Source organism: Coregonus clupeaformis, chromosome 6 (assembly GCF_020615455.1).
Source record: "Coregonus clupeaformis isolate EN_2021a chromosome 6, ASM2061545v1, whole genome shotgun sequence".
Taxonomy (NCBI): Eukaryota; Metazoa; Chordata; class Actinopteri; order Salmoniformes; family Salmonidae; genus Coregonus; species Coregonus clupeaformis.
The window spans coordinates 27653505-27673269 of record NC_059197.1 but is presented as its reverse complement, the minus strand read 5'-3'; the positions used below and the strand labels follow the sequence as shown (position 1 = coordinate 27673269).

The following is a 19765-nucleotide window of genomic DNA, read 5'->3' as shown; positions in this document are numbered from 1 at the left end:
ATATAATAGATCAATGCCATGAAAAATTAAATATTTACATGCCAATTAATAATGAAATCAGAATAATCAAGTACAATAATATTTGATGAACTTAATCTGTTGCCTACAGTGATTTTCATAGCAATAGGCAGTAGTCAACAGGATTATGAGTAGGAAAAACAAATATCATTAGGCAAGTGTGAAAGCATAATGATTCGGAACTATGTTTTTGAGCTTGGTGGGTTTTACTGTTTTGGCATATAGCTAAGAAAAATAATTTATAGACATGTGCTCCAGCCAGAAGATTGTGTAGGTGATATATACCAGATACGTTGTCCTTTCATGTTAACAAAAATAAATAACTTGGCCAAGGGAGTCGATGCAAGTTTTTATTGATATTTTAGTTGTTTTTTGTACTGTACAAAACACCCCACTTCACAATATAATTGCAAACTAGGAAAAAACACAGATCAGAATTGGGAACATCCATTAACTGTATAGCAGTACAAAGTGGTTTCAACAGTTTAGAACAGTTCATCTTGGAAATGATCTGGAAAAGTTAAACATTCAACACTGTCTAAGTAAATACTTGGTTATGAAACCACAAACATTTTTGCTCTTGCACCATGTGCGAATTGCATTATGGGGATGTTTAAAACCATTAAATGAAACTACAGATTAAATATCAGTCACAAAATACATATTTTTCAATCATCCAAACTAAGTTGGAAATTAATCTACAGTATAAAGAATATACAATATATTTATGTGTTTGCAGACAATCACAAAGTGAACACTAAAAGGCCCACACTCCTTAACCATTTTGTTGTATTCACATTTAACAAGAATATCCAAAAGATGGCATACTCATAAAACAGCAATCGTAATACAAAAAGTCACAAAAATATATAATGTATAACTAAGAGCTACCGTTTTTTCATATTTTCAGCAATCAATATGAACCAGGAAATGTATATCATGTATACATTGAAAAGGCATATATAATCAATAAATGTTTTAAACGTTGCACATAAAAGAAGCTACATGCTAATATCTGTAAAAAACTTTAGTTGGAGAAAAATGAAGAACAAAAAGCTGATATGTGCTGAGGTCTAACACCCCTCACCTCAACAAGGCCTTATTGAACAGGAAACAGAAGAAAGCACATGCTCTCAGATTCACAGGACTTTCAAATTAACGTTCATTTCACAATCCTAGGAGAAATTTAAAAATAATAACAAAATAAAATAAAATATCAAAATGTAAGCTTTGTTCATGATTTCACAGATTGAGTGGATTCTCACTTATTTTTCTTTAGTTAATTTGTCACATTTTAAGTACACAACAATACGAAAACAGTACATTCTTTTCTTTCATTATTCAGACATAAAATATAAACTTAGAACCCAACAGCTTGTCCATTTATTGCACACAATAGGTTCACCAAAAATATTTGGGCACTTTAAGTTTCAACAAACAGCAGCATTTCTTTATGAAAAAGGTATATGAATACACACAGAAACAAACACACACAAAACACAAGCTTAATTAAGCGCTAAAATGTTCAAACGTGAGAAAAAAGAAAATGTCTAAAGATTTTAAATTGTGCAGGTTGAATCTATGCAAGGTCCTATATAAGGCTATAGTTTCTCCAACGCACAGTATGATGGTGTCTATTGGAGCCAAAATGACATTTCCTGTGCACAATATTTCAATAGCATGGGGAAACCAAGTGTGATTACCGCATTACTTTATAATGTCAACAGCAAGGATAGATTAAAATGGTAGATACGCCAACCCCAACGGGATTGGGAACACTTGGTCCATTAGGAGAGCTTGATTGTTACCCAGACATAGGGTAGTTAGGCTAAATGCCACATCTTTAAGGAACGGTTGATTGGATGGCACGAGACATAATCATAAGACATCTCTGAGCACCCATTCTATGATTGTAAAACACACTATGATGTTACTTCTCTGAACCCAACATAACAGATTCATCATGTCATCAAATTCTTATTTTCCTGGTCATATTTTTAGGATCTACTAGTCCAATCTCAAATTCCAGAAATTCCTGGTTGTGATGTCAAGAATTCAATACCAACAAATGTTACCATTGGAGTTATTCTTTTTGCATTTCATTGGCACGCAAAAGTCCTTTAGTTTTTTTGCTGGACTACCATGATTAAGTGAATTGTTAAGGACTACACTTAATGGCATGGAACACTTCATGAAAAAATAAATATCAGTAGCATTTAAATCAATTGAGTATCACCACCTTATTATAAAGGCATGGTGATGTGCAACTGACTAGTGATGGCTCAATGTAACAGGCTACGCCTGAGACCATAACAATGTAACAGGTGTCCAAGCTAGGGCAAGATTTCTGTTGAAAAGCAGTGAAAGAAAATGAACCTGTACCTGAAACAGGAAACTCTCAAGGTGAACCTAAAACACCATGAAGATGAAAATATCTATCGATCACACTTAATGATACAAAGAAATGTCACGTTGGCCATGTTATTGAAGACCGCTCCTGGCTCCATATACATTGAATTACAAAACTCAACTCACAGTAAAAGCAAGGCACCCAGCTACAAATTCTAATGTGCTGACCACTTGATTAGTACAAGGTTTGTCCGAATAACGTCACCCACAGTCAAGACACTAGCTTCTGAAATGTCATGTCCAAAGTAAACAGTCTGTGTAAATTTAGGTAGGAATATTCCTACCACCGAATGCAACATGGTTTCATTATAATATGTCAAAATAGTGACATTGAAGCATAGTAGTTATATGTCACCAAAGCTGACATTTTAGTTATATGTCACTTACGGTGACATATTACTTCTACGTCACGGTGGTGACCCAAAAAATTTGACATTTAACAATTGTAGTTATAGTGACACTCGTTTTTTGTCACACAGCTGACATATTACAAATATGTCAGTATAGAGACTTCCATCACACAAGAACTGTTAGGGACAAGTATTCCTAATTAAGGTCTGACAAATTAACTACACTTCAACTTCACATTTGAACTTAGCCTAGCTGTTCCAGATATCGGAAAGCGCAGCCGTTGCATTGCGTCTCTCGATGATTTAACGACCGACTTCACGTATGAAATAAAATGCTGCCATGCCTTTGAGAGTCTAAGCCACCAGTAGATACCTCAATTAACACCCAATACAAGTCAAGTAGCTAAAGTGAGATGCAATTTCAAGTTCTCAAACTTTTTTTTGAAAATATTTAAAAAAGGTTTAAATGTACTGTGTTCCTATTCACAAAGGAATACATACACACCTCTGACATGAATCACGGCAAAATCCAACGTAGCATTTGATTATCAAATAATATTTAGCAACACTAACAGTTTGCCCAAAGCGACGGCACTCAAGAAGACAGACAGCGTCTATCATATGAACTACCATTACACAAAAACAATAACCCAATAAGTAAATAAACTATTTGACACTGTTAGCAAAGTTAAGACCTCTAATTCTAGTGGTGCTTGTTAAAGAAGAGCAATCTCAGGCACTTTCCAAAGTCAGGGCTTTGGATTGGAAGGGGGGGGATGAGGGGGACAATTAGGTGATGGTCACTCAATCGTAATGGAAGCCAGCTCTTTGATGTGGGCGTTCTCCTCCTCCGAGCCGTCCGGGGAGCTGCTACTGCCGTTTGTCTTTGGCTCCTCCGACACGTTTTCGTCCTTCAGGGATAAGGGGTCCAGGGGGAAGGTGCTGCTCTCGCAATTCTGGGTGGAGGAGACCTGGGAGATGACCGCCATCTGGACAGACAAGTTGTTGCCTTCGAAGCCATGCTCCACCAGCTCGTACTGCCCCAGAGTCTCCTCCTCCTGCACTTGTCTCAGGTAGTCGGGCATGAGGAAATCACTGGGACCATGTGGAGACATAACAGACGAGAGAAGGCTGTTGATAAAAGTGTCTCCTAAACCTCCTATATGAAGTAGACTACACAGTAAATAGGGTGGAAGTTAAAGGCAATATGAAAAACGGATGGAAAAATCGGCCCATTTTCTTGAAAAATAATACAGTGACATATCTTTTATGTGAGGGCTGTGTGAGGCCTGATCTGTTTTTTGCGAATCAAACTGGAGCGCCAAAGAATTTTCCATACAGTGTTATGGTCTCAGGCGTAGACATTATACTACAACATTTTAAAAAGTCAATGGCCCATTTGAGCCCAACCAACCTGTGAGGGCTTGAGTTGATTAAGAAGTGGAAAAGTCTAGAATATATGAGCCCATGTCTGCTTTATGTAGAAGTACATTAAGTACTATGAGCTATACATTTGAATGAAAGCCATTGAACCGAGTGAAATTCCTATATGGAAAAGCAAAATGCATTCTGACAGAAATAGGTTATGTAATTTATCAAAATTGTTGCAAGACGCAAGGATTAAAAGCCCCTAGTACGTATAATTTGATACTGTATGTTTCCCAAAGGCTAGCAACCCAAAGACAACAGCATGGAATGGTTCAATTAAGAAATTGGACAACAAAATACACAATAGTGACTAATGTAATAGTCAACGCTACATTACCCTTGAGCTTCGGAAAGTATTCAGACCCCTTGACTTTTTCCACATTTTGTTACGTAACAGCCTTATTCTAAAATTGATTAAATTGTTTTTTTCCTCAATCTACACACAATACCCCATAATGACAAAGCAAAAATGGGTTTTTAGAAATGTTAGCTAATTTATGACAAAAAAATAACTGAAATATCACATTTACATAAGAATTCAGACCCTTTACTCAGTACTTTGTTGAAGCACCTTCGGCAGCGACTACAGCCTAGAGTCTTCTTGGGTATGACGTTACAAGCTTGGCACACCTCTATTTGGGGAGTTTCTCCCATTCTTCTCTGCAGAGCTTCTCAAGCTCTGTCAGGTTGGATGGGGAGCGTCGCTGCACAGCTATTTTCAGGTCTCTCCAGAGATGTTAGTTTGGATTCAAGTCCGGGCTCTGGCCACTCAATAATAGGACATTCAGAGACTTGTCCCGAAGCCACTCTTGCGTTGTCTTGGCTGTGTGCTTAGGGTCGTTGTCCCGTTGGAAGGTGAACCTCCTGCCCAGTCTGAGGTTCTGAGCGCTCTGGAGCAGGTTTTCATCAAGGTTGTCTCTGTACTTTGCTCCGTTCATCTTTCCCTCGATCCTGACTAGTCTCCCAGTCCCTGCCACTGAATAAAATCCCCACAGCTTGATGCTGCCACCACCATGCTTCACCTCAGGGATGGTGCCAGGTTTCCTCAAGACGTGACGCTTGGCATTCAGGCCAAAGACTTCAATCTTGGTTTCATCAGACCAGAGAATCTTGTTTCTCATGGTCAGAGTCCTTTAGGTGCCTTTTGGCAACTCCAAGTGGGCTGTCATGTGCCTTTTACTGAAGAGTGGCTTCCGCCTGGCCACTTTACCATAAAGGCCTGATTGGTGGAATACTGCAGAGATGGTTGTCCTTCTGGAAGGTTCTCCCATCTCCACACAGGAACCCTAGAGCTCTGTCACAGTGACCATCGGGTTCTTGGTCACCTCCCTGACCAAGGCCCTTCTCCCCCGATTGCTCAGTTTGGCCGGGCGGCCAGCTCTAGGAAGAGTATTGGTGGTTCCAAACTTCTTCCATTTAAGAATGATGGAGGTCACTGTGTTCTTGGGGACCTTCAATGCTGCAGAAATGTTTTGGGACACTTTCCCAGATCTGTGCCTCGACACAATCCTGTCTCAGACCTCTAAGGACAGTTCCTTCAACCTCATGGCTTGGTTTTTGCTCTGACATGCACTGTCAACTGTGGGAACTTTTATAGACAGTTGTGTACCTTTCCAAATCATGTCCAATCAATTGAATTTACTACAGGTGGCCATCAATCAAGTTGTAGAAACATCTCAAGGATGATCAATGGAAACAGGATGCACCTGAGCTCAATTCCAAGTCTCATAGCGAAGGGTCTGAATACTTATGTAAATAAAACAAATCTAAAAACCAGTTTTCACTTTGTCATTATGGGGTATTGTGTGTAGATTGATGAGGATTCTTTTTTATTTAATCAATTTTAGAATAAGGCTGTAACGTAACAAAATGTGGAAAAAGTCAAGGGGTCTGAATACTTTCTGAAGGCACATATATATATATATTGCCGACTATGTAGGGATTATGAGGAAAGTGGCAAAAAGACTACTTTGAACCACATATTCAGCATGACTGAGATGTGTTGTACTGTAAGTTTTACGGTATGCTTAGTGTGCAACAGTTAGTTGGGCCTGTGTAATGAACCAATTCTGAAAAGCTTGAAATAGTATTTCTCTCTGAACAAGGCCACTATGGGAGATTTATTTGTATTTTTTGCTTATTTCCCGTGTTACGTTAAGCTGAGTAAATGAAGGGACAACTTCCCAGGACTCCTCACCTGCTCTGGAAGTAGTTTGCTAGTTCAGATGCCTCATGGTTCAGACTCCGCAGGTGTACAATTAAATTGCCAGAGTTGGTAAACATGGCGCCGCACGTTTTGCACTCGTAAATCCGGGGCTTGCGGATTATGTGGCGGGAGACCCTCATGTGGTGCTTATATTCGCCGAAGGACGTGAATGTGGCACTACAAATCTGGCACCGGAAACAGCGTTTACCTTCGTGCTTCAGCCGGTGCATCTTTAGGGAGTAGGCCCGTGTGAACTTTTTCCCACAGCGATCACACTGGAAGGGCTTAATGCCTGTTGAGAAGAGGAGGAAGAGAAAGATTACTTGTGTTGCACATTAGAATCACCACAATAGATTAACTATGAATTCTGCATTATGACATTGATCTTTAGAACTGTCAATGTTAAAACTACAACAAAACAAAAAAAGATGTCAGTGTTAAAAATGTATCACAAAAAAGTAAAGTGTAAGTGTTAAAAATAGATGTGTAAAATGTGTCAGCGTAATAGCTACAGAAACAAGTAGAAATCATAATTGCATGACCTATGGTATAGTGTGCATGCACACCAAAGAAACTGTGACAGAGGCATCCAGTCTCCAATGTCACACATGGTTCATTGACACACATGGTCGCAACAAGCATTTGAGCCGAAAGGACCAGGGGAACAATATGAAGGGAGATAGAGTTGGCACAGGAGTAATTATTTCCGTAGAACTCAGTGGCCGTGGAATACAACAAAAAGGGCTTCCGTTGACTCAGTTATTTATGGCCCTCGTAAACGTGCCACGACTTTAAGATTAAGCCAGAACTTTTTCAATGAGAAATATCAAAATACCTCGACGGCTCTTTTTTTAGGCGTACCTTCACAACAATTTCCAATGAAGCCCATTGCGCAGAGCCAGAGTAGGTTCAGTTAAGCAGACGTGAACTGCATACAACACTATGGGTCGAGCTTAAATGACCATGAAGAAAAAGACTTGAGCCCCATGAAGTCTTTTCAACCAGATAGTCAGCCCTACTCTACGGTATACTTGACTGGCCAGTTTAGAATAATAATACCACACAGGAGCTACAGTAGTGAAAAACCTCTGGACACAGCTACAGGGCAGAGGGCACCCCCCCCCCCCTCCTCTTGCTTTGATGGAATACTCCACTATATATTTCATAATTGGGTCTAGTAGATGTGTATATTGGCAGGGGGATAGAACCCCAATGAATACTTTGGTGGTCTTATTGATGAATGTGAGCAGTGTGTGTCTGAAGTTTAGAGTACCAGAGACCATTATCCCATTATTTGTTGGGACATAATGTGGAGTCATTGCCTGCAGCCTATAGTTAGTTACTTTCCACATGCTGTAACCGTACATGGCTGCACAAATGGGACTGCCCACATGCAAGCCTGATTACTTTTGGACAACTTCATGCTTCAAGCTTATAGGAGACAATAATGGGACATTACACTCCAAAATCAAACTTTTTGTATCAAGGGCTGGAAACGTTGAAACAACAACACTCGATCTCATTGAACTCAGCACTGCTTGTTTGTGAAGGTTAAGGGTCAAGTTGAGATCTGTGTCGATATTTGGTTGACATCATTTCCTGTTATAATGTTTCACTGTCGTCAAGCATGAGTTTGGGCATGTGTGCGCGTGTGCACTTGATGAGTGTGTTTTTCCGATGTCAGCCGAGGCGAGACACTAAGCCTCAAGTGTTTCCTAAATCAATGTTCCCTGGAATGCCCTTCATCCTTCTCCACAGTGTGCCATGAGTCAAACCATTAAAAGAGCCATTCATACCATTAATCTCCGGCTCCTATCATCAGGTGGACAGAGGACGCATGGAACTACTGTAGGGGGCAATGTAAATACAGTACAAGACACATGAGCTACTTTCCAGATGGGTACCTATGACATAAAACAGATACAACATAACAGATACCTGCTAGAGGTCGCAGTGCAGTAGTTAGTCTACACAGCCCTGTCCAACTGCATAGTGGATGTGTGGAAATACCTACCAGAGTGGATGAGCATATGCTGCTTCAAGTTCTGTATGCGGGTGAATCGGACGCCACACGTGGGGCACTGGAAAGGTCTGTCAGGCCCGTTAGTGCCAGGGCGGGTGGAAGGGCTTATGTATAAGTGGTAAGGGTACTGGAGGCTTTCTAATCTGAGAAACAAGAAAGAGGATGTGGTGCTTAAAAACATCAAGACCTCAAGGTTTCCACACCAGTTGGAAGGCAAAATGGATCATCATAAATGCAAGATTAGCTTGAACAAAAGAAAATCTCAAGGTTATCAAACCTTCCAAAAGAGTGGGGTTGAAAACCAGGGTAGGGGATCATGATATTTCCACGTACATATACTACCAGTCAGATGTTTGGACACACCTACTCATTCAAGGGTTTTTCTTTATTTTTACTATTTTCTACATTGTAGAATAATCGTGAAGACATCAAAACTATGAAATAACACATATGGAATCATGGAGTAACCAAAAAAAGTGTTCAACAAATCAAAATATATTTTATATTTGAGATTCTTCAAATAGCCACCCTTTGCCTTGATGACAGCTTTACACACTCTTGGCATTCTCTCAACCAGCTTCATGAGGTAGTCACCTGAAATGCATTTCAATTAACAAGAGTGTCTTGTTAAAAGTTAATTTGTGGAATTTATTTCCTTCTTAATGCGTTTGAGCCAATCAGTTGTGTTGTGACAAGGTAGGGGGGGTATACAGAAGATAGCCCTATTTGGTAAAAGACCAAGTCCATATTATGGCAAGACAGCTCAAATAAGCAAAGAGAAAGGACAGTCCATCATTACTTTAAGACATTAAGGTCAGTCAATGCGGAACATTTTTCTAGAACTTTGAAAGTTTCTTCAAGTGCAGTCGCAAAAACCATCAAGCGCTATGATGAAACTGGCTCTCATGAGGACCGCCACAGGAATGGAAGACCCAGAGTTACCTCTGCTGCAGAGAATAAGTTCATTAGAGTTACCAGCCTCAGAAATTGCAGCCCGAATAAATGCTTCACAGAGTTCAAGTAACAGACACATCTCAACCTCAACTGTTCAGAGGAGACTGTGTGAATCAGGCCTTCATTGGTCGAATTGCTGCAAAGAAACTACTACTATAATAATAATAATAATAATAATAATAATAATAATAATAACAATAATAATAATGCCATTTAGCAGAGGCTTTCATCCAAAGCGACTTACAGTCATGCGTGCAAAATTTTTTGTGTATGGGTGGTCCCAGGGATCGAACACACTACCCTGGCGTTACAAGCGCCATGCTCTACCAGCTGAGCTACAGAGGACCACAATAAGGACACCAATAAGAAGAATAGACTTGCTTGGGCCAAGAAACACGAGCAATGGACATTAGACCGGTGGAAATTAGTCCTTTGGTCTGGAGTCCAAATTGGAGATTTTTCGTTCCAACCGCCATGACTTTGTGAGACACGTGTGGGTGAACGTATGATCTCTGCATGTGTATTTCCCACCGTAAAGCATGGATGAGGTGTTATGGTGTGGGGGGGGCTTTGCTGGTGACACTGTGTGATTTATTTAGAATTCAAGGCACACTTAACCAGCATGGCTACCACTGCATTCTGCAGCGATACGCCATCCCATCTGGTTTGGGCTTAGTGGGACTATCATTTGTTTTTCAACAGGACAATGACCCAAAACACCTCCAGGCTGTGTAAGGGCTATTTTACCAAGAAGGAGAGTGATGGAGTGCTGCATCAGATCACCTGGCCCCCACAATCCCCCGACCTCAACCCAATTGAGATGGTTTGGGATGAGTCGGACCGCAGAGTGAAGGAAAAGCAGCCAACAAGTGCTCAGCAAATGTGGGAACTCCTTCAAGACGGTTGGAAAAGCATTCCAGGTGAAGCTGGTTGAGAGAATGCCAAGAGTGTGCAAAGCTGTCATCAAGGCAAAGGGTGGCTATTTGAAGAATCTCAAATATAAAATATATTTTGATTTGTTTAACACTTTTTTGGTTACTACATGATTCCATATGTGTTATTTCATAGTTTTGATGTCTTCACGATTATTCTACAATGTAGAAAATAGTAAAAATAAAGAAAAACCCTGGAATGAGTAGGTGTGTCAACTTTTGACTGGTACTAATATATATATATATATATATATATACTGCTCATAAAAATAAAGGGAACACTTAAACAACACAATGTTACTCCAAGTCAATCACACTTCTGTGAAATCAAACTGTCCACTTAGGAAGCAACACTGATTGACAATAAATTTCACATGCTGTTGTGCAAATGGAATAGACAACAGGTGGAAATTATAGGCAATTAGCAAGACACCCCCAATAAAGAAGTGGTTCTGCAGGTGGTGACCACAGACCACTTCTCAGTTCCTATGCTTCCTGGCTGATGTTTTGGTCACTTTTGAATGCTGACGGTGCTTTCACTCTAGTGGTAGCATGAGACGGAGTCTACAACCCACACAAGTGGCTCAGGTAGTGCAGCTCATCCAGGATGGCACATCAATGCGAGCTGTGGCAAGAAGGTTTGCTGTGTCTGTCAGCGTAGTGTCCAGAGCATGGAGGCGCTACCAGGAGACAGGCCAGTACATCAGGAGACGTGGAGGAGGCCGTAGGAGGGCAACAACCCAGCAGCAGAACTGCTACCTCCGCCTTTGTGCAAGGAGGAGCAGGAGGAGCACTGCCAGAGCCCTGCAAAATGACCTCTAGCAGGCCACAAATGTGCATGTGTCTGCTCAAACGGTCAGAAACAGACTCCATGAGGGTGGTATGAGGGCCCGACGTCCACAGGTGGGGGTTGTGCTTACAACCCAACACCATGCAGGACGTTTGGCATTTGCCAGAGAACACCAAGATTGGCAAATTCGCCACTGGCGCCCTGTGCTCTTCACAGATGAAAGCAGGTTCACACTGAGCACATGTGACAGAGTCTGGAGACGCCGTGGAGAATGTTCTGCTGCCTGCAACATCCTCCAGCATGACCGGTTTGGCGGTGGGTCAGTCATGGTGTGGGATGGCATTTCTTTGGGGGGCCGCACAGCCCTCCATGTGCTCGCCAGAGGTTGCCTGACTGCCATTAGGTACCGAGATGAGATCCTCAGACCCCTTGTGAGACCATATGCTGGTGCGGTTGGCCCTGGGTTCCTCCTAATGCAAGACAATGCTAGACCTCATGTGGCTGGAGTGTGTCAGCCGTTTCTGCAAGAGGAAGGCATTGATGCTATGGACTGGCCCGCCCCTTCCCCAGACCTGAATCCAATTGAGCACATCTGGGACATCATGTCTCGCTCCATTCACCAATGCCACGTTGCACCACAGACTGTCCAGGAGTTGGCGGATGCTTTAGTCCAGGTCTAGGAGGAGATCCCTCAGGAGACCATCCGCCACCTCATCAGGAGCATGCCCAGGCGTTGTAGGGAGGTCATACAGGCACGTGGAGGCCACACACACTACTGAGCCTCATTTTGACTTGTTTTAACGACATTACATCAAAGTTGGATCAGCCTGTAGTGTGGTTTTCCACTTTAATTTTGAGGGTGACTCCAAATCCAGACATCCATGGGTTGATACATTTGATTTCCATTGATAATTTTTGTGTGATTTTGTTGTCAGCACATTCAACTATGTAAAGAAAAAAGTATTTAATAAGATTATTTCATTCATTCAGATCTAGGATGTGTTGTTTAAGTGTTCCCTTTATTTTTTTGAGCAGTGTGTGTGTGTGTGTGTATATATATACACATATATAGAGACTGGCCGCCCGTGTAGCTCAGTTGGTAGAGCATGGCGCTTGCAACGCCAGGGTTGTGGGTTCGATTCCCACGGGGGACCAGTATGAAAAAATTTATGCACTCACTAACTATAAGTCGCTCTGGATAAGAGAGTCTGCTAAATGACTAAAATGTAAAATGTATATCTCCACTTTTCCATACCATCCATTCTACTAAGTCTTTAACCAATCATATTGTTACCTTTCATCATCCTCAGTATGACCTCCAGCATTGGATGTACTTTGCTTTGAGGGCAACCCTTCTGTGACTCCCTCATCTATCGAACCTATGCCAAAACAAAGAACAAATATAATTTCCACCAGTTACTAGCTCTTTCTCAGTCTGATTTCCATAAGACATGGTTCGGGATCGAACCCATACACAGATCCAATGCAAAGACTGAATAGCTTTAAAGTGGCAATCCGCAGTAGAAACAATAAAGTGTCTCCCCGCCACTGTTTGGGAAAACAGCTGAGGAATAGGGCTGGAGAAAAATAGCCACTCAAATTCATAGACAGAGCTATTCGATGCAAGGATTGACCATCCATGATATCAAAATTATAGTTTTAAACATGTTGAGGCTATACAGTGTTTGTATATATTTAGGCCTACTTTGTTACTTTGAGTAAAACAATATTATATTTTGGGTTCTGATGGGGTACGACAGTTGAACAAAGTTCATGAGGCATTTATAAGTTATATTCTTCAAGAATCAATGGGTAGGTCCTAAATATCATTAATTTATAAGCCAAAAAAAGTATGTAGCAACTGCAGATTAGCCCTTTAAATTGAGGGAAATTACACTCCCAAAAAGTGTAAAGAGAAAAGAAAGTTGGTTGTCTTGTATTGAGATAAGTCCACATCCTAGGTCATCCATTATGTAGGCCCAGCTACATGCCGCAATCCAAAATGAATGGAAAAGATATGCACACCAGATTATGTTTAGGCCTAGCTCTTCCATTCATTTGGGGTTGATGCATATAGCTATATACACACAACCATTGGCGTGGGATAAGGTCTCACATTGACATAACACTACTGTTGAGGTCTGAAAACATCTGGAGTGTATTGTCTGTTTATGAGAGACCCATACCTATGGAGGAGGACTGCGGGCTGATGAGGAGGTCCTCCTGGACCTGTTCACTGCAGGGCACTGTCTGCTGGTCGCTCAGGGAACTCTGGGAAGCGCTGACGAGCTGCGACGATGTCTCCTGGACCTCCTCGTCACTCAGCCTCTCCACCTTCACACGCACGTCCTCCTCGGTGCCCGCCAGTGACAACGGCGCCTTGATGGTGCTTTCACAGGTGAGAAAGTCGTTCAGCCGGCGGCTCACATCCGAGGGCCCTGCCTGTTCCAGACGGTGAGGGCTCTCAGGAAGCTTGGGCTGCTTATCCGGGTGGAACCTCCGGTCGATACCGAAGGGGAAGGTCCACGGGAAGGCCAGGGAAGAGTCCACAGGCTGGGTGGCGGTCTCAGAGAAGGAGGAGGGCGATGGGTTGGGCATCTGCGGCGAGGTGATCTGTGAGGTGCATTTGAGTGGGCTCTCTGGGGACATCATTATAAAGCTCTTACGTTTGCGGCGCGACTCGCGACACACAGGGATGTTCCTCTCCATCATGCTGCAGTCAGACGATATAGGCGACAGGCTGCTGTCCAATGGGGTCAAGGCGCAGTGGGAGGAAGCGCTCTCGCCGAGAGCCGACTCCTGCGGTTTCTCCTGCCCCATGATCCCGGCGCTCCAGAGGATGCTGGACTTCATGAATTGCGAGCATGTGCTCGCCACGGCGAACATCTGCATGTAACTGGCAGCGGCTAAAACGTCGATGATGTTCTCTGTGCTGATGGAGAGGGTGGAGGTGTAAGCGTACTCCAGCAGAGGGGTGAAGCCGCTCACCGTAACGTGGTGCAAGTCCAACACAAACTTGTCCTCCTCCTCAGGCCTGCCCACTAGTTTGGAGCGGAAAAACTCGCTGCAGCAGGCCAGCACCACCTTGTGCGCCAGAAACAACTTGTCCTGGACCCGTATGGTGACGTCGCAGAGGTGGCCCTCGTTGCGCAGAGCGTTTAGCTTTTCCAGCATCTCTTGACTGTGCGTGGGGGAACTGTGGGTAAAGGTTTTGACTCCCATCTTTGTCTTAGTGTACTTACTCTGGAGGGCGTTCACCTACAGGAAGAGTGGAAAATTAGCCTACAATGTTGGCCTACATTGGGCCTTTGCTATAAAGTCAATGTAATGTTTAACATCCATAAGGATAATGAAATACAATGGCTATACTAAACCAACAAAGGACAACCTGAATATAAACCCAGTCATGGTATTGAAAAAAACTACCACATACTGTAGTACACCTATGCTGTCAGATGATAAGATTAGAGGAGCTCAGTTTAACCTAAGAAACCGTCTATTGTCTTGTGTGACTTTAATTTGGTCTCACGACATGGACTTAACAGAGTGGAGGAAGAAATACACAAACAAAAACGGCAATGAAGGAGTGCAGAACCAAGAGAAACGTCCCTCTTGACATTTAGAAACCCACTGAAACTCTGATTTCGGGTCTGTCAACATCAAGTTGCGTCCCAAAAAAATCAAATGTACAAATGTGCTACTAGCAGAAAACAGTGTGGATATTCAAAGCCAGAGACAATGTATTTACAGCTCTTGCAATGGTTTAGAAAGAAGATAAACAAATCTCAAAACAAACTTAACCTAACACCAAACAATCTGCATTTTATTTCTGCTACAAGTTTTTCCTTGTTGATGGTTGAGGACAACTGAAGTGCTGCTTACATTATCCTACATTCCAATGAAAACCCACAGCCAAATTGTTCAAACAAATGATGTCATTGTATAAAATCATATCAATTTAACCTCAAAAGGTCGAGTTTGGTTTCTTCCAAGAAGTTACTATGAAAGAGAGCGGCAGTGAGAGGGTGGAGGGAGGAAGAGAGAGGTAGACAGCGTGTTGGATAAAATGGCAAGTTATGTAACAACAATCAAAGCATCATGGTGAAAGCCAAATTCATGTGGAGTCCACTACAAGTGCAGCTGCCTCTCTCTCAGACATGTGGCTGATCTGAGGCATGAGATTTTCCATCAAACAAAACTCTCTCCTGAAGGGGCTCTCTTTGGGAGAGCTTGCCACTCTCACTAAGAAAAAAAAGAAAGGAAAATACTCTCAGGCTGTTGGCCCAAAAAAGGCAACGCAAATTAGACGTACACCACTGATTTTAGCTGCAGTGGAGGAGATGAGTGTGGGCTAAACTAATCCAAACCCCGACTCGAGCATTCAGGATTTAGTTTTCAAGAACTAGCCTAACGTTTTTCCAGGTGAAGTGTCCATTAATAGGCCTAGATAATGCACTGTAGAAACAGAACAAAATCGAGCTAAAACACAATTGACGAGTAGCTAGGCCTAGTAGCATGCATTATGAAATAAAACATTATTTATACAACGTTATTCCCCTACTTGAACTGAATCCACTAACGTTCTTGGGATTTCATCATCATACTGACGAAAATACCTAACTACGTTGTTAGCTGCTGTAATGAACTTGTTAGTTCTTACAAACCAAATCACGTGCAACACAAATCGCTAATAGAACTCATCCAAATTTGGACAGGCAAAGGGGGCGGAGGCTCAATTGAACCTAATTAATGTTTTACAAGTGAAAATGCTAAGTGTTTTGCATTCTGCAAGTAAGGACAAGTTGCGAGCTAGTTGGCTAGCTAACTACACGGCGAACAAGCTAGTTAGCTAACAAAGAAAGATATGTAAAAAGTTAAAACAAATAGTTAGTTAGCTGGCTATGAACAATTACAAAGGTTTGGACAAGCCACCAGCTAGCTAGTTACGTAAACTAGCTAGCTAATGTAACATAACGTTAATTGAAAAAACGTCTCACTTGACTGGCTAGTAAACTACAAATACACACCAATTTTCAACACCTAGTTAGCTACGAGTGTTCAGAGATCTAGTTAATATGCAACAAAATATACCTTCAGTCGATAGAACAGTGTGTGTGATTCGGTCTGTTGTTCGACTTGATCGGCCTCGGGTTGTTGAGTCAAATGAGGCCGATGTAAACACACCACAGCTGGGCGTGCAGCAGCCTAGTTTGCAAGCTGTCTGGTTGTTGTCCTTGCCGATTTAGCCCGTTCTTTGGAATTCCTTGTGTTTGGGAACCATTCGTTGGCCAAACACAGATAAATTTGAGATTTTCATTAATAATTGGAGCGGTCGATAGCACAAGTTGTTTTAAAAACGTTTTTTTTTTTTACCGTTTCGTTGAGGTTCTTTAGCTAACCTCCCTGTGCAAATCCTTTTTGCGCTTTATTCGTGTCCCATAATGCAACGCGCAACTCCAATTACAGAAGGCAACATTTGATTTGGTAAAATTCATGTCTGACGGATCTCTAACGCAATTAATGTAGCTAAATATGGTTGTTGTAATCACGGGGTGGAAAAGTGGCAGGTTCTTTTCGAGCTGGGTTGAGCAGGCAGTGCAAAGTACAGACCAAGCACAGGCAATTTTCCAACATTTAATAAGTATAAGGCATGGTTACATTTAGTTCAGAATGTACTTTTCCTAATTTCAGTTACAGTGGCCATTCTCTGGCTCAGGAACACGTTTGAAACCAATACAAGTTAAACATTGACCAACAGACAAAAAGGAGATACAGAAGGTGATGTAGCTTAGGAGGCAGGTGTCCATTTTCTTTAAACAGTTCAACTAACAAGCCTCAGTAGCCATATGCACACTAGACTGCATCATGTCCTGTGTGCTGCCTCCTGAAATACACACACACAAAAAATAAAGGGGTTTAAATACACGTAATTTCTATCACATGATTAGTTAATTGTCCAACGGGAGCTCTCATTGGTTTGTTTTAACCACCTTTACCCAATGCCTGGGCTTTTGTGGCGCTGGCTCAGGATTAGTGCTCTCACTTCTGCACCACATGGATCGTCCCCATATTAGGCCTACACCACTATCTGACTTGTTACACTGGTGGCTGCGGTGGGATGGCCTTGTAGGAGCTTGCCTATCTGCGTTTGGTGCGAATGCGAGAATGCTCAGTGAGGGCAATCGAGTATGTGAGACTACTACAGCTGCCTTCGCCCGACCCTCTTGAAAAAGTACTACTGAATTACTACTCATCACTACTACACAATATCTCATGGTTTTACTACATGATTGCTATTGAGATGTGTAGTAAACCAGTAGTAATTTAAGTAGTAATGAGTGATAAATTGGGACGTTTCACTACATAATTCTTCCTTAATGACTACTGTGTAACCACTGAGCTTTTGGGGATCTACTACTTAAAACCCAGACATTCCTACACATTCTCTATTGAATTACTACACAATGACTACACATTACTGCTGTAAGCCTACTCAATCCCGATTGAATTACTACTGCTATCTCTGTGTGTAGTGTTGTGTCACTGCTGATCACTACTGAATTGCTTCTGATCCTTTTTCATTTCCTACATACAGTGCATACAGAAAGTATTCAGACCCCTGGACGTTTTCCACATTTTGTTACGTTACAGCCTTATTCTAAAATTGATTTTAAAAAAATTCCCCCTCATCAATCTACACACAATACCCCATAATGACAAAGCAAAAACTGTTTTTTAGAAAATTTAGCAAATGTATAAAAAAAAACTGGAAATATCACATTTACATAAGTATTCAGACCCTTTACTCAGTACTGTGTTGAAGCACCTTTGGCAGCGATTACAGCCTCAAGTCTTCTTGGGTATGACGCTACAAGCTTGGCACACCTGTATTTGGGGAGTTTCTCCCATTCTCTGCAAATCCTGTCAAGCTCTGTCAGGTTGGATGGGGAGCGTCGCTGCACAGCTATTTTCAGGTCTCTCCAGAGATGTTCGATCGGGTTCAAGTCTGGGCTCTGGCTGGGCCACTCAAGGACATTCAGAGACTTGTCCGGAAGCCACTCTTGCGTTGTCTTGGCTGTGTGCTTAGGGTCGTTGTCCTGTTGGAAGGTGAACCTTCACCCCAGTCTGAGGTCCTGAGCGCTCTGGTGCAGGTTTTCAGCAAGGATCTCTCTGTACTTTGCTCCGTTCATCTTTCCCTCCATCCTGACTAGTCTACCAGTCCCTGGCGCTGAAAAACATCCCCACAGTATGATAATGCCACCACCATGCTTCACCGTAGGGATGGTGCCTGGTTTCCTCCAGACATGACGCTTGGCATTCAGGCCAAAGAGTTCAACCTTGGTTTCATCAGACCAGAGAATCTGGTTTCTCATGGTCTGAGAGACCTGAAGGGGCCATTTGGCAAACGCCAAGCGGGCTGTCATGTGCCATTTACTGAGGAGTGGGTTCCGCCTGGCCACGCTACCATAAAGGCCTGATTGGTGGAGTGCTGCAGAGATGATTGTCTTTCTAGAAGGTTCTCCCATCTCCACAGAGGAACTCTGGAGCTCTGTCAGAGTGAACATCATGTTCTTGGTCACCTCCCTCACCAAGGCCCTTCTCCCCCGATTGCTCAGTTTTGCTGGGTGGCCAGCTCTAGGAAGAGTCTTGGTGGTTCCAAACTTCTTCCATTTAAGAATGATGGAGGTCACTGTGTTCAGAGGCTACATAGCTCAATTTCAATGGGGCTAACAAACAGCTAGGCTAAACACAATACATGTACATTTCTATGACAACGGCTAACGGCTAAGACCATTTTGGCTAGCAATCTTTTTGATGTAGTAAATAGTTATATAAACGGCAAAACAACGACATAAAAGTGTTCATAAAACATAAAGGAAAGTTAAACTTACAGATGGTGCCAGCATAATGGCTATGAAAGATGATTACATACAGGATTGTCAAACATTATCTAGGTAACAACAACCAACTACTTCTGGTTTTGTCTTCTTCTGTGGCCTTGAGCACAGGAATCCACGAGCTGCAAAACTCTACTGATCACTACTGAAATGTCAGTGTAGTCTGGCTGTAGTGTTGTGACTACTTATTCACTATACAAACAAGTAGTAAAAACGTACTATTGAAAGGCCTGTGCAGTAAAGCTGTAGTGTTTTGACTACTGGTGGGTAATTTTTCTCTCATACCCTATAATTCTCTATTTCTTTGTGACTAATTTGTATGCAGGTAGATCAGAAAAGCCACATCCCTGATTGGCAGGTGAGTGGCAACCCTGATTAGAGGCACCTGCTGCTCATCTGTTGTTCTTTACAAATGCTGTTTTGAATTAAAATAAAATTGTACCTACACACTGAAGAAGGCTATCCCTGGTGCAGTGAAAATAATTAAAAGCTTTGAATAACAAAGTAAGCTTTATGAGACATCTTTTTGAGTGTGAACCCATTACACCTCTTTGTTTGGGTAATTATTCTCTGCCACACACATTTTAACTTTGCCGCTCGCCACCCGTGTTGCCACCAGAGTTTTCAAGATTTTTTATAAACTGTAGGTGGCTTCGCCAGGGTTTGCAGCTCCCTGCATGTAAGGCCCTTAACCCGTAGGCTAACTGAGATTTGAACACGGGTCTCTGTAAGTCCAACACCTTAACTGTAACACCAA

General features: G+C 42.2%; 1 protein-coding gene across 2 annotated transcripts; it reads right to left on the bottom strand.

Moving 5' to 3' along the window:
- Positions 1-354: 354 nt before the first annotated feature.
- LOC121567617 (zinc finger and BTB domain-containing protein 44-like) lies at positions 355-16538 on the bottom strand. Of its 2 annotated transcripts, none has more exons than XM_041877801.2 (6): positions 16202-16538; positions 13297-14368; positions 12405-12489; positions 8426-8577; positions 6403-6703; positions 355-3872 (listed from the first exon to the last, which is right to left on the bottom strand). In XM_041877801.2, exons 2-6 carry the CDS (start codon positions 14330-14332, stop codon positions 3578-3580), a joined length of 1869 nt encoding a protein of 622 aa, XP_041733735.2. In that variant the 5' UTR covers positions 14333-14368; positions 16202-16538; the 3' UTR covers positions 355-3577. The 2 variants fall into 2 exon arrangements, with proteins under 2 accessions (XP_041733735.2, XP_045075661.1); XM_045219726.1 differs by having other exon boundaries at positions 3755-3872; positions 6620-6703.
- Between the last annotated feature and the right edge of the window lie 3227 nt (positions 16539-19765).